Source organism: Carassius auratus, chromosome 1 (genome assembly GCF_003368295.1).
Source record: "Carassius auratus strain Wakin chromosome 1, ASM336829v1, whole genome shotgun sequence".
Classification (NCBI taxonomy): domain Eukaryota; kingdom Metazoa; phylum Chordata; class Actinopteri; order Cypriniformes; family Cyprinidae; genus Carassius; species Carassius auratus.
In genome coordinates this window covers 11,987,170-12,001,582 of record NC_039243.1, presented here as the reverse complement: position 1 = coordinate 12,001,582, position 14,413 = coordinate 11,987,170, and the positions used below count along the sequence as shown (strand labels likewise).

The 14,413-nt window shown below is 37.3% G+C and overlaps 1 protein-coding gene and 1 long non-coding RNA gene across 3 annotated transcripts; one reads left to right on the top strand and one right to left on the bottom strand.

Annotated features, from left to right (window-relative positions):
• The first annotated feature begins 4,210 nt into the window (after nucleotides 1-4,210).
• LOC113109423 (adhesive plaque matrix protein-like) lies at nucleotides 4,211-8,123 on the top strand. 2 transcript variants are annotated; one of them, XM_026273004.1, is made up of 6 exons: nucleotides 4,211-4,650; nucleotides 4,859-4,977; nucleotides 5,294-5,444; nucleotides 5,531-5,649; nucleotides 5,750-7,430; nucleotides 7,632-8,123. In XM_026273004.1, the coding sequence occupies exons 1-6, from the start codon at nucleotides 4,350-4,352 to the stop codon at nucleotides 7,889-7,891; spliced, it is 2,631 nt and encodes an 876-aa protein (XP_026128789.1). In that variant the 5' UTR covers nucleotides 4,211-4,349; the 3' UTR covers nucleotides 7,892-8,123. The 2 variants fall into 2 exon arrangements, with proteins under 2 accessions (XP_026128789.1, XP_026128786.1); XM_026273001.1 differs by having other exon boundaries at nucleotides 5,750-8,123.
• Nucleotides 8,124-8,175: 52 nt separating this feature from the next.
• Nucleotides 8,176-10,696, bottom strand: LOC113110033 (uncharacterized). Its single transcript, XR_003293040.1, has 5 exons — nucleotides 10,567-10,696; nucleotides 10,175-10,228; nucleotides 9,904-10,024; nucleotides 9,492-9,570; nucleotides 8,176-9,349 (listed from the first exon to the last, which is right to left on the bottom strand). It is a non-coding gene; the product is annotated as an uncharacterized LOC113110033 (long non-coding RNA).
• Between the last annotated feature and the right edge of the window lie 3,717 nt (nucleotides 10,697-14,413).

Genomic DNA, 14,413 nt, shown 5'->3' with positions numbered 1-14,413 from the left:
GGCCTGCAAATGTAAGCAATGGAAAAGATCGCATTCTCGTTTTTTATTTCTGAAGTGGATGTAATCGAAATACCACAGTTTTGTCATCATGTGCATCAATTCCTTTGTTCTGCTGAACACAAAGGGGGATATTTTGAAGAATGTTTGCAAGCAAGCAGGTTTCTGCCACCATATCACGTCCATAGAATTTTCCAATACTATGCAAGTCAAACCTGTTTTGTAGCAAGCATCCTTCAGAATTTCTTCCCTTGTTTTAAGTTTAACTTAACTTCACTAGGCGTGTTTTGTTTTTGTTTAGTTCGCATGTAAATATGAATAAATAAATGGGTAATCGAATTCTTAGAATAAAGCGAAAATGTATCAGTTGACATTCTCAGCCAATGAGCATGAAGCTGTGTGGTCAGTCAGTCATTTCCCATCATGCTTTTGAATAGCGCAGTCGGTGGAGAGCAACTGCGCTCGACTGCTCAATCCGACACTTAAAGGTGTTTCTCAATGTCAAGGAAGGATCCTCGGAAGCCAGTATTCGAGGATGCTACGTCATCGCCATCCATCGAAGGACTGTTCCAATGTCGAGGATCCTCGGAATTTCAACCAAGGACTGAGTCCTTCGTTCGAAGAGTATCCCATACACAGGAAAGGATGCATATGTGTATCCTTCGCGCTCTCAAATCACCCACAATCTTATGCGCGCAGCATTGCTATCTAACGTTAGTTAAAAAATTCAAAAATGTTGAACGTTAGCAGAGTCGGAGCGTTAACGGTTTTTATTTACGTTACCAACATTTTTTTTACAACTGTATAAATATAAGTAAAGTTTGACGTTTAAATGCCAGTAAAAATTACTACCTATTGATATTGTAAATTATACAAATACAAATGGTTAAATGAACCGGACCTGTCATTTAACAATTGGTTGCATCATCGGCATTTCTTTTATAAATAACTAGTTAAGTTGTCCAAAGTAATTTAATGATACCATTCACAGCGTTATTCAAACGGACCTTTTGCACTTGCAAGACTGTTCCATTTATGTGTTCTCCAATTGCGAAAGAGGAGACTCGCCTAGCCTCTGAAGGAAGTGACTTGGAAGTATCCTTGACATTGAGAAACGCCTTTGGTCGCGAGCGTTTTTTGGCACACGTCAGCATGACATCAGAGCAAGGTGGACGTAACTTGAGGCTTGTTCGACTTCATGCAGTTTTGCGCAAACCGATCGTTGGCTGACTTGAAGCAGTGCATGCCGGTTAGAAATTTTGTCTGACTTCATACAGTGCTGATGCCACGTGAATGTGACGTGTGCCATCAAAGTACCGTGAGAGCGATTCGAGAGTAGCCGGAGAACTCAGCCAGCGCAGCTTCTGAAGAGCGGCTGCACAGGTTCTGATGACGACACAACTGATCCACGATTGGCTAGATTCACTGATGACACCGATGACGTTCAGTTTCAGAAATTCTCATATGGACTTTTAAAACAGTTCAATACGTTTTTATTTCGTCTTCATCTTATAAATCATATTTATTAAATATTGTTTTACTGTATTTACTTTATTGTTAATATAAAGTTTGTGTATGTTTATTTTGCATGACTTTCTTTTTTATACAGACCTTTTACAGTATTCAGCAGCATAACCTATTCAAATGAGCATTTTTAATAACTAAAATGTTAATCTTAAAAACATACAATCTAATGTGGTCATAAATGTATGCTCCTATACAAATGATACATAATACATTATGTTCCTCCATTTGTTTGGTTTCTTCATATTGTCTAGTTTATTTTGCTGTGTTTATACTTCACCTGCATGTTGTTAGCAAACTGCTAACAACTTGCTGTAACTTCAACTTAACAACTTGACAACATTCTGTTCACTTTCAAATAGTTGGTCTAAATCACAATAAAAATCCAACAGAATTGTGCTTTTCTGTATATAAAAATCAGTGGTGTTATGTTCAAAATGTTAAAAAGAGCTCAGCAGGAGGGTACTGTAAATCTTGTTGCTGAAACAATCTTAAAAAAAAAACATACCCACCAGGGATTTTTTTATAGGTTACTTTTATCATTTTGAATTAGCAGAAACACCCATGTCATACTGCTAAAGTATATCCAATATGTTATCTCGTTTTGGAAGACACCTTCTGACACTTTTCTAACCGGCATGCATTTCGCTTTTGATCGGTTCTGTGCAGATTTGGCTAATCTCAAACCTAATGCGCATAATTTGCAGAGGTTGATGCAGGCCCGTCGTCAAGGGGGGGCATCGGGGGGCAGTGCCCCCCCAAATGACTTTTTGTGCCCCCCTAAACGTAACGCACAGAACAATTAACCAAACTTGTATTACAGTGCATTCACACCGCCGGCGTCGAGAGCGTCAAAGTGGCCGCAAGTCATTCATTTTCAATGTAAACCAGCGAGGAGCGGCGCGGCGCGACTTGGCCTTTGAGAGCGTCGAGCAGAGTTTAAATCAAGGCAACTTTATGTTAATGAGCTATGACGCGGTTGGGCAGCAACCAATCGGAACGTAGAAGTCAACCGCTTGAGAGGATTCCAGAGGACGCAGCTCCGATCACATTAGTTCCCAAGCAAAATAGAGGACAGGTTGATTATTGCTGTTTCGCGTTTGCAGTAATCTATGATGTGTCCCTGTTTGCGTACAGGGACATAAAACAATAATTAAAAGTGATACGTGAACCAAGGTGTCTGAGATCGTTCATTTTAAGTAAAGGATTTTAATATTTCGTCCATAACAATATTTAATGAGATCAGCTTATAACGTTAACCTCCTTGTGGTTAGTCTGCATAAGATCAACAAGTCTGTTTGCTTTGTTTCCACTTTAAATACGAAATAAGCATATGGTTGACGTCAGAACGTCTGAGCGCTCACGAATCTTTCTACAGCGTCGCGAGGAGAAAAGCAAGAGCGATTTTTGACGCTCCCGACGCCGCCGTTTGATATTGAATGTTATTGATTAAGATCATTACACTAATGACGTTGTTTCAGCAGAACTTGCCTCACAGGAACAGTAATCACTACAACGGTAACACTAGAAATGCATAACACATTACCTTCAGAAATGATTCAGACGATTCATTATTCAACGCATTATTACACAGAACATAATTTTAAATATAATTATATTCATAAATGACTGTTAAAACATCCCAAAACAGCACCCAAACCTTGCAAAGACCTACCTCATTAATTATTCAAATACAACAGCCAATGGCAAGTCTCCAGCAGCAGAACTTTCAATATGTTATTTTTGTGTTAGTAGTTTTATTAATTCAAATTACAATATGCAGTTTGTGTGTAAGTATATGTATATGTATATATAAATCATGCAATTCATTTAGTAAGCATACAATATTGTTTATACGCAATTCCTTTGCGCAGCTGAGCTGCGCGTTGCATGCGATCTCAGAATAAATTTTTGGCGGTTTTGGAAATGTTAAGAGACAATAAAAAGAGACGTTGATATCAAACAGTGAAGTATTTTATTTGAATAATTGAACAAAACAAGACTATTGTGGTCTATTTTAGTTATAGCCTAATATGGGTTTATGTTATGGTCTGTCTCAGATCATTAAAAAAAGTGTGCCCCCCTATGAAAATTAAATGCCCCCCCATTTGGTTTGTTCTGGCGACGGCCCTGGGTTGATGAGTAATCTAAAGTGGGTTTTGAGCAACACCTAATGCGGATTTAATGGATTTATATATTAATCGTTTTTTTGTTGTTCGTTAGAATGAGACAATAGTCGGATTACCTCTTGATTAACTAGTTGGTTAGACTTGTTTTCATGTTGACGCAACTGGACCCAAGACCAATAAATGAAAGTTTTTGAGACAAAATCCATCAAATGCGTTTTCCCTGTGTGCAGTGGCCTAGCTTGTTAGTGTTTTCATTCCTTATTTTTTTATTAGCCTATGAGTTATTGATTAGTGTAACTTGATTATTAATGATTGGTTTTGCTTCATAGCCCAAATCGTATTATTTTAACGGTGTCCTGTGTGTGTGTGTGTGTGCTTAAAGCTTGATCAGTTTCTAAATTAAAGATGATTTAACGGAACAAAGTTGTTCATTGACTACAATAATAGTGTTTTAACCATTTAGTGATTATTTGCGTGCGGTTCGGTAGCCTATTTGAAAATTATTGACAAGTACCTTCAGCTGTGACTCATGCCATTTAACAAGGAAGTTCACGGGCTTCGTTTCACTACATATGTTTCCGTGTTTAATGTTTTTTTTTATATACAAGTAGCGCCGTAGGCATTGGCTTGTGCGTACATAATTTAAGACGAACGAAACACCGAAAATTATGGTTATTAGCGGCGTTTAAATAGTCCAAAATGAATACATGCGGCTATTTCCCAGTACTTTGTGTTTTATCGTTGGTTTTTCAGGATATTTTCTGTAGCGAATTTGCCAATAGGAAATACGCTCTATCGATGTTTGATTTTCACGACGATATTTCAAGTGGTGATATCTTCAAGTCGTATTTTTGGCTAAACTCAAAACAGCGAAGAAGTGTGAAACCGGGAGATGGACAACTACAGACGCGAAAAACCAAACCGCGATTTGAATGCGGCGACCGGGTCTTAACACTTCTTCTGAAGCATGTCGATGTGACAAATATCAGATTTTATGGACGTAAGTGTAAACCAGATCTCCTCAATGACCTGACATAACTCACATCAACCAGTAGGATAAATGCTTTTTGTAATGTCAGTGGACAATTTATTTTGTAACCTATTTAGAATGTAGGCCACTTTTTTTTTCTATAGCCATAACCGCTTAATCAGTTTAATGACTCTAGTCATATTTAAACTGCAGCTTTTGTTCTTTTCTCTACCGATAGCACGAGGAGACCTGCTTCACTTGAACCATTTGGCAGCATTTTGTGGCGTTTCCATCAGAAATACAAACACTGATGTTCACCTGCTGCTCAACTATGATTCCTGTTATATGAGACGAGAGGCAAGTTTGCATTTTATTTGTCTGTGTTTTAAGCTCTATTAGCACTGTTTATTCTTGCCAGGCAAATTAAAGGTGCCTTTTTATTTGTGTGTATATATATATATATATATATTTTTTTTCTAACAATGGCTATCATCTTGGACTCGAATATCAAGATAAACTGGACCTATTTAGTTATGGCAGAAGCAAACACGTTTTCATGTGCCATGTTAGAACAAAAGTGTCCAGAAATGGGATTTATTGTAGCCTAATCGCAACCCGTCAATACGATGACCTTTAAAACCGTTCTTTATTCTTTTTGCTCAAAACATTCTAGCCAACCAAACATGTATTATCTCTGAGCTGGTATGGGGCAGATCTTGACCTGTCCTGTCCTGTAAGTGTTACCCCTCCTTCCATCACATGTAAGAACAATAACATGGAGTTGACTGTTGGTGATGGAACAGCAGATGAACTGTCCGTTGCATGTACGTATTGTGTGATTGTGGGGTGAAGGTGTTTCTGTGAGGTCTCAAAATTGTAGTCTTGCAGATATTTGCTAATGTTTTAACAGTAAATGGAGAATGGGCACCTCTGCTTTATGTGGCTACTCAATGCTGGCACCGGAAGCTGTCTAAGGAGGGAGGTCTCGCCTTCTTGGTTGCATATACAAGCTGTGGTGTCACCATCAGAGTAAGTACGAGGTTTTTTTTTATTATTATTTTTTAAACCATTGGTGCAATATTTTAACCTGTTTAAATATTTCTGACATGTGGTTTAAATGTGACCTCAGGATGATCGTTCTCATCTGAAATTGAAACTAAAAGACAAGGTGATCACACTGTCCTGTCCACATGAGCCAAGACCAGTGTTTCCGATCAAGGATTCAGGACTTTCTGTGACAAACCAACAATTGCCACAAAGGGTACCCAACGTATACCAAAAGCAACCAATTGGATTCCCTACAAAAGCAATAGCCAGTCAGATAGTGGAGGAGCAAGCATTTTCTGTTGAGGAACCAGCAGGAAATGCAGCTAGAGCACCCTCTCGACACCGAAGTCCTTTGCTGCCTAAAATACCGCCTTTACCTGGCTCTTTTAATCTAGCTGTAAACTTCCCATTTTCACTTCCCATACCAACACGGCCGGCTCCCCGAGACCATTTAGAAAGTAAACATGTGGCTCCTGCCCTGACCTATGCTCCGACCATTGATCCTACTGTCCCAAGCTCAGAGTTTAGCTCCAATATTCAAAATGGACAGTCCCATGTCCCTTATGCCCAGACGCAAGAGGAACTTGATCCAGTCACGAAGTCTCCTAAACCTGAATCCCACCACATGCATTATCCTCATTTTGAAAGGCCTGCTTCAACTCATTCTCAAACGGAGTCTTCACCAGCTCTGCAATATCAACTTTCAAGAGCGCCTGTCCCTAGTGCTGCACCGTATCAGCCTTATGGGTCCACTCAGAAATTTCCTAAACCTAATCCACTTCAAGTAAATCCTGCTTTTGCCAGTTTAGCACAGTATATTCCACCTGGTTATTTCCTATGCTCCGATGATGGTCAAAAACTGCCACTTCGCCCACAGATGTTTCGGCCTCCTGTTCCAAATCAGCCTTCGCAATATCAAAATCCTAGATATCAAAAGCCTGACACTACTCCACTTGAACCTGCTAATCCTGATAGACCTCCCATTAAAGGTTACTCTGAACATCAATTGACTAGTGATGTAGCTTCCAGCTCCCTTGATTCTGGTGCCCCACTTTACCAGCCAACTCAACATTTCCAGCCTCCTCTGTACCAGCGGTACTTCTACCAAAATGGTTATGGTCATCAAGGACCCACCAGACCCTTATCTACTTCTCAGCGTATTCCCATAAATCTGCAATCTCAAACAAGGCCATATCCTCCTTATCCTGCTTCTCAAGATTCAAGACCCTTCCAGCCACAATATTACCAAAAGCCTAGTCAACCTTATGGGTCAATCCAACAGCCTTGGTCATCCAGACACTTTCCTGTTAAAGTGGTGTCTCAAGACTCGAGACCATTTATGTCAGCCTCAAGCCAGAGACCAGAGTATCTGCAGTATCAGAGTGGTGGAGACCAATCTCCAAATCCATATCAGAGGTCTGCTATCCATAACCCTGGCACAGGAATCTCAAGTCACTCACAATACCAGCCCAATCAGTTTTCCAAACTTCTCTATCCGCCATTCAGACCAGAGGTACTTTCAGGTGCTGTTTCCACAGAAAATACTCAATCTAGTTCTAGAGGATTTTTGCAGCCACGGTCCCAAGCTTCAATTCAAAGTCCACTTGTGTACCTTCCTTCGCTGGAAAAAACTCAGGCACAGGTTTCACAAGTTCCTTACAGTCAGGATCCTTCATTTGGGTACATGCAGAATCCTGATATCCACCCTGAAAGGCCAAGCGAACCAAGAAGTTGGAAGCCTCAGAATGACACCATTCCACCATATCCGCCATTGAGACCAGAGGTACTTTCAGGTGACGTTTCCACAGAAAATACTGGGGCTAGTACTGTAGAATTTTTCCAGCCACGGTTTAAAGCTTTAAGTCCACCTGCACACCTTCCTTTACCAGAAAAAACCGAGGCACAGGTTAAAAGGATAGGGGAACCAAGAAGTTGGAAGCCTCAGAATGACACCTTGCCACAATTGAGACCAGAGGTACTTTCAGGTGACGTTTCCACAGAAAACGCTGAGACTGGCCCTGTAGAATTTTTACAGCCACGGTTTAAAGCTTTAAGTCCACCTGCACACCTTCCTTTACCAGACAAAACCGAGGCACAGGTTGAAAGGCCAGGCGAACCAAGAAGTTGGAAGCCTCAGAATGACACCCTGCCACTGCACCAATTCTTCAGACGGGCAAGACTACCGAAGAAGGTTTATGTGCCCCCACACTTCAGGTCTGCCTGAAAGAAATGAGTGCAATTTGGCATAAGGCATTCACGCATTTCTGCAGCCCTCCAGCTGCTGATGCTCACAGTTAAAATGTTGCTGGGAATGACGTACTATGTTTGGAAGAGATGGTCTTAAATAACGGTATTTTGGGAGGTTGTTTAAACTTCAAGATTTTGATAAAATGAGTTCAGTGTGAAAGTGTCATGCTAAATCTGTTCTATTGATAATGCAATAAATATTTGGAAGATATTTTGTGCTTGTTGATGAATGAATTGGGCTTATGATACAGACTATTCCTGGGGTGGGGGGGGGGTAACTATCTCTTAAGAGTATTGTACATCTCTAAATTCAGAATCTCTTAAAACAAAAGGTGCATGACTAAATTGCTTGTTCCATATGCTACACTGTAAAAAGTTGTTCCTGGAGGCACCTTTTGGGGTTCTTCACTTCGCCACACCGGCGGAACCGTCTGAAGAGCCTCTAGGCACCGCTCTAAATGGGGGTGGTTCTCTGAGGAACTTTCAATGGTTCCTTGAGGAACCCTTTTATTATGATGGCCAGGAACCACCTGGGGTGCTTCAAGGCACCATTTCCCTAATTTCAGTTCTTTAATGCCCCCCACTGGTTTATTTGTCCTGCTATTGACCTTTTTAATGATTAAAAATAAAACAAATGGTATAAAACAGTTTATTGATAAACAACAACAATATCCATAAACGCAATACTGCACATCACAATCCCATTCATGGCAACATCAGTGTTAATACTGCTATAAACAACAACAACAACAAAAAAGCATTTACACCTTGGTAATATTAGAAACAAATAAATGTGACTCAATCTTAGAACTTTAAAAAACATTTTATGTACCTTAAACCATGATTTAAATTTTAGATACAATGCAATTAATAGCAATAGCAATGCAATTAGCATATTATTTTCTGTTCTAAATAGTGGTGACTGATTGGGAGAATTCACACAGGACATTTCAAGAAATTGATAAGCCTCAAGATAGCTGTATTTCGCTTAATAAACCAGTTTCTCAGCAGCATAAGTTGTTATAGTTGGGTTAACTTCGAGAGCAGTGAATGGGAGAGTATCACAAATATATTTTTGCATTCTCATTTACTCAAATAGCAAAATGAAAAACTCTACAATAGCATTCTCACAACTTTCAATCAAAGGAAAAAATCTGACAGAGACTGATAACAGCAGTCAGAAGAGAGAACAATGTCAAATTTAGCATCCCTCCCAAAGACTCTTGGATTAGAAACACCCTTGCATTAGCATTAACTATTTTTTTCTGTAATTTGATATGAATGTGATATAATACAAAGTATAGTGTTATAAATGCACATAATTAAAAAAAAAAAAATATATATATATATATATATACAAACATTGTGAGGATTTACGATACAAACACAGCTGAAACACATCATCAGTCTTGTGAAAATTGTCCATGATCTCCTCCTGAATGACCAACAGATACAGCAGAAAAATAGTGCGCTTTAGTAAACTTTTAATTGCTTTTCTGTATAATGTTAAATAGAAAACAGTTACTCATAGTAAGGTGAACTCATGTCTGCAGGTTCATCAGCAAGAAGCTCCTCACCATCAGGAAAGTCTGCAGTGCCGCTCTCATCTAATGGGTTTCCTGTTATTACCACAGCTATTCTGAGATTATGTGTAGGCTGTTCATTAAAAAAAAGAGTGATTTACATAAAATTAAATAATAAAACATTTACATTTATTCATTAAGCACAGGTATTTTTTTATTATCTTAAAAATGAGGAACACCACAGGAATTATTTATGTCATATTATTGCACTGATTAATGGTTGTAGACTAATTAAGTACACAATGTGTCTATGTGTGTGTGTACACTACATATGTCTACACACATATACAGTCCAGGACAGCAGGATCATCATGTTACAGGAAGAGCAATGTTAGAATTACTTAATAATTGAATGTTTTAGAAGGGTTTCTGGTGTGTGTCTGCAACCGTTCACTTATTTACACACCTGCGAAAGATGGGGTACGTCCAGAGAGGTCTGTTTATTGTCAGCCAGCATCAGACATCAGCAGCTGTCTGTCCTCTGCCTCACAGGTGTCCACTACAGAGCCACATTTCTTCATTAACTGCTGCATAAAAAATAACATATGGGTAGTTTTTTATTGTTTAATTCAGTTCAGTGTAACAGTGTATAGTCATATATAATTTTGGATTAGGCCAAGCTGAAACACTATTTCAGTTATTTCAATGTCAAATAAATAATTAAATACTTAACTTACATATTGCTGCTCTGTGAAGCTTTTGAGACTTTCAGAGAAGTCATACTGGATTTTCTGAGGAGAGATAATTATCAAAACCAGTTTAAGTACGTTATGTGCAAATGTAACGTACGTTAACATGGATGTGTAACTATTTAACAAACGTAAACGAAAGAGTTACAATGAATAAACGTAAACATCATGCGCACACCAAACTAATAATTATTGTTTGTGACCTTGTGTTTGTGGTCTCCATTTCGTCCCACAAAGTGCATTAGACTCGCAAGCATCGCGGCTATTAAATTAATGGTTAAAACAAACATACAAAAAAAAAACATACAGTCTAATGTGTCAGTGTAGGAATTAGTATACAAATAATAAATCTGTGTATTTATTTCGGAGTCTTTACTCACCTTGCGCAGCGGTTGTTTCTTACTCTCTTTGAGGAATGGAGCCGTTACTTCTTTGTATTTGAAATCGCTCTTCCACGCACGCGCGCGCGAGCAAACAGTAGGAGCGCGAGGACGCGTCCAAACCTCATGCATTTTCTTGTTGACAACAGCTGAACAATTATTTCTGAATAATTGAAACTTATTTTATCAGCCAAATTAAAAAAAACTCTAAATATTACTATTTTACCGATTGTTATAATTAGAATTTTTTTTTCTATTAAAGTAATGCGTAATGAGTCATATTTAGTTCAATCATATTTTTAATGTTTCCTTTAAAGTTTCAAGGTAAACTATCCACCTTCAAATGATTTATCATTTAGCCTATTTCAATAAAACTATTTTAAGTTATTAAGTTATTTTATTTTATTTATTTATATTTTGACAGAACAAGTGTGAAGATTTTTACATTTAGTTTTTTTTTTTCACATGGAAAGTGTCACAAAAGTCATTGTTCCATCACATTCCTAAAAAGTAATTATTAATAATAATAATCAGTCAAATTTCATTTTTGTCACATGAATCTCTTGGTTCTTCCAGATGCTGGCTTTTACAAGTGAGATCTTCCAGGAACCACTTTAATGTTAACAGAGCTTACAGTAACCCTTTTTTAAAATGTGAGTTCCTCCAGGAACCTTCAGAGCACTTTGAGGTCTCAGTGTAATGAAAGGGTGACTCCAGAACCTCAGAACTGGGAACAAAGTGCTTCAAGGATCCCATGAGTTCCTGCACGAACTGCAAAGACTATAATGGTTCCTCCAGGAACCATATTATGAGAAAAGAGCTTTGAGGCACTTAAAATACATTTTAAGGTTCCTGGAGTACTCAAAAGGATACCTGAGGCACCTTTAGTTTTTACAGTGTATGCTCACTTTGGTTTAATTAAAAACAATTTCACTTCACTACAAAATGGTGTTCTTTGATAAATATGATTACCGAAAACATTTTATTTGGACTGCTTCCATCCACACCCTTAAAACAAAAGTCCCCAAGAAATTGAATTCAAGTTAAAGGTGTTTTTTTTTTTTTTTGTACGTTTGGCTTCAGGGGCTCCCACTTGGGTGCCCAACACTGTGGTTACAAGTTGAATGTGCAAAAACGAGGGCTGTCTCCAAAAGCCTATAGGCAGTTGACTTCCTGCTGCACTGCCGTTTGAGTTTGAAGGCAGTGTTTTTGCATGAAGGCACCTCATGAAATCTCTTTTGGACAGGCTTCTGTGGCAGCATAACGATTGAATGACCTACAAGAAAAAAATAAATTTTGGTGATGACTAAATATTTAATATAATTATAATACTGAATTCCACACTAGAAATAACATCAAAATTGCTAAAAGTTAGTCAGAAATATACATTTACACTCAAACTGCCTCAAAAGGCAGCATTTTAGAGCTTTCGGACAAAGGTCAAATGCTATTTACAAAAAATTTGAATATATGTCATTGAACATAAAACAACTTTTGAACGATTCTCATTCTCCACATTTGTATACACTGCGTCCACACAAAGCCAGAACTTTCCCTGTCCGATCTCTTTTCCCCCTGGTCTCAAGAAATATCTGCATCCACACGAAACCACAAAACAATGTGAGATTCATCCGTTGAGTGCCACTGCAGCTGCAGATGAGCTAGGCTAGAGTATTCACACTGGGAGCAGATTTAAATATGTTTTGCACTCTGTAATTGACCACAATCAGGATTTATGCAGAAAAGGCACATTTCTAGTAATATCCGGTTATTTCTATATGTGTTAGATTATTCAGATTTAATAGACAGTGATGGTTTCATTTTCTTTTTAGATTATTACAAAGCTTTCGACACATTTGAACATACATTTTTATTTCAGGCTCTACAAAAAAATTGGCTTTGGCAATGCTTTTTGCAGGATGGTTCAAATGCTGTACATAAACAGAAACAGCTCTATCATATTAAGTAATGGTACTTCTCCTAGATTCTTTTTAAAACGTTCAGCAAGGATGTCCAGTTTCTCCTTACCAGTTTCTAATTGCAACACAATTCCTTAGCACACATATAAACAATATTCAATTAAAGGGTATCACAATTGGTAACACTAAAATAAAAATTAGTCAATTAGCGGATGATACAGGTATGATTTTTCTAAAGCTTCGGGTTTAAATTTAAATAAATAAATGCGAATTGCTTCCAATTAAAGATTGCTCTCTTCTATTGAGGATATTGCTGTCAAAAATAGGGTAACATACTTGGTATACTAATTACTAAAGATTAATATAGGTGTTCAGCAAACTTCAAACCTATTATTACCAAAACACACACAAAAAATGTGATTGTTGGTTACAAAGGGTCACTAAAAGGCAGAACACTGCTCGCTAAGGCAGAGGGTCTGTTTTGTTTGGCCTACCAACCCGTTTTTTTGTGGATAAGCCCACATCTAAATTTATTAATGAGGTTATAATAAAATTCCTATGGAGAAATAAATCTCATTATTTGAGACAATAAGTCATATTAAATGCATATAATAATGGTGATCTTAACTTTATTGATTTTGATTCCCTCAAAAATACATTCAAAATTAATTGGCTGAACCAACATAGCCCAACAATCTTCTATTTGGAATGTTTTTCATCAAACCCATTACACACAGACACAGACTTTTAATTTTGATGATTATAACTGACAAATAAGGAAAATCCCAAATTCAGTATATCAGAAAATTACAGCAGAAAAGAAACATGTTTACAGCCTGGTGCAAAAAATAATTTTGGTCTATATACAGGGTATATACAGCAATCCTTAAGTTAAATTTACTACTTTTTAATACCTTTTTCACTACCTTCAGAATATTTTTTAAAACCATCACGACACTGAATTGCAAGTGTTAATCAGCGACCTTTCTATTATTTACACAGATTTTGACATATATAACATACAAAAAATAATAGATTTAGAGACTGATGTTGACAGCATATTGCACATTTATTTCACTTAGTAAATAAAAATAAAACAAATACCATAAAATGTGCAATGGAGAAAATGGATAGACCGAACAATAAGCCTGCCTGTTAGTGTTGTCACGGTACCAATATTTCAGTATTCGGCACCGATACCAGTGAAAATCCACGATTCTCGGTACCAATTTCGGTAACAAAGCAAAACACAAAAATTTGGTAATAAAAAAAAAAATAACTTTTTAGCACTAAAAATAAAACCAATGCCATTCTTTATACTTATTTAGAATTGTGTTTAAAGTTTTTCTACAAGTTATATAATTATGAAAAACAGTAAACAAGTTTCATCCAAATTTAATTTGTCTTTTAATTTATCAAATTTAAACACATTTTATGTTTGGTAAATAAAGGGGATTTGCTATTAAAATTAAAACATGGGAGAAATATTGAGATTTATTTTTTTTTTAAATAAAGTTTTTTATTTTTTTGCAACAGTGGTAGCAGTATCACATACGTTTTACTAAATAATAGTAATATTTCTAACACAATGCCCTTATGTAAAAATTTTCTTTTAGGCCTAATGAATGCATATTTGTCATTTTGAAATTTCTATTTGCCCATTAGCTCCGCCCACTACCGGAGAAACCGGTATGTCTTCTGCTTTTTCGAAAGTGAATATGAATAATTCTAAATTAACTCGATTATTTTGACAGGAGAAGACAACAGATGCTGAAATTAATGCAAGCGTCATGCGCTTCAGTCTATGTAGTAAATAAACCTGCACGTCTCTGTCATTCATTAATTCACACAGAGACGCGCAGAACACAGATTCATATTTCAAACAACTTTTGCGGCTTAATACTACAGATACTGGTCCATATGGAGAT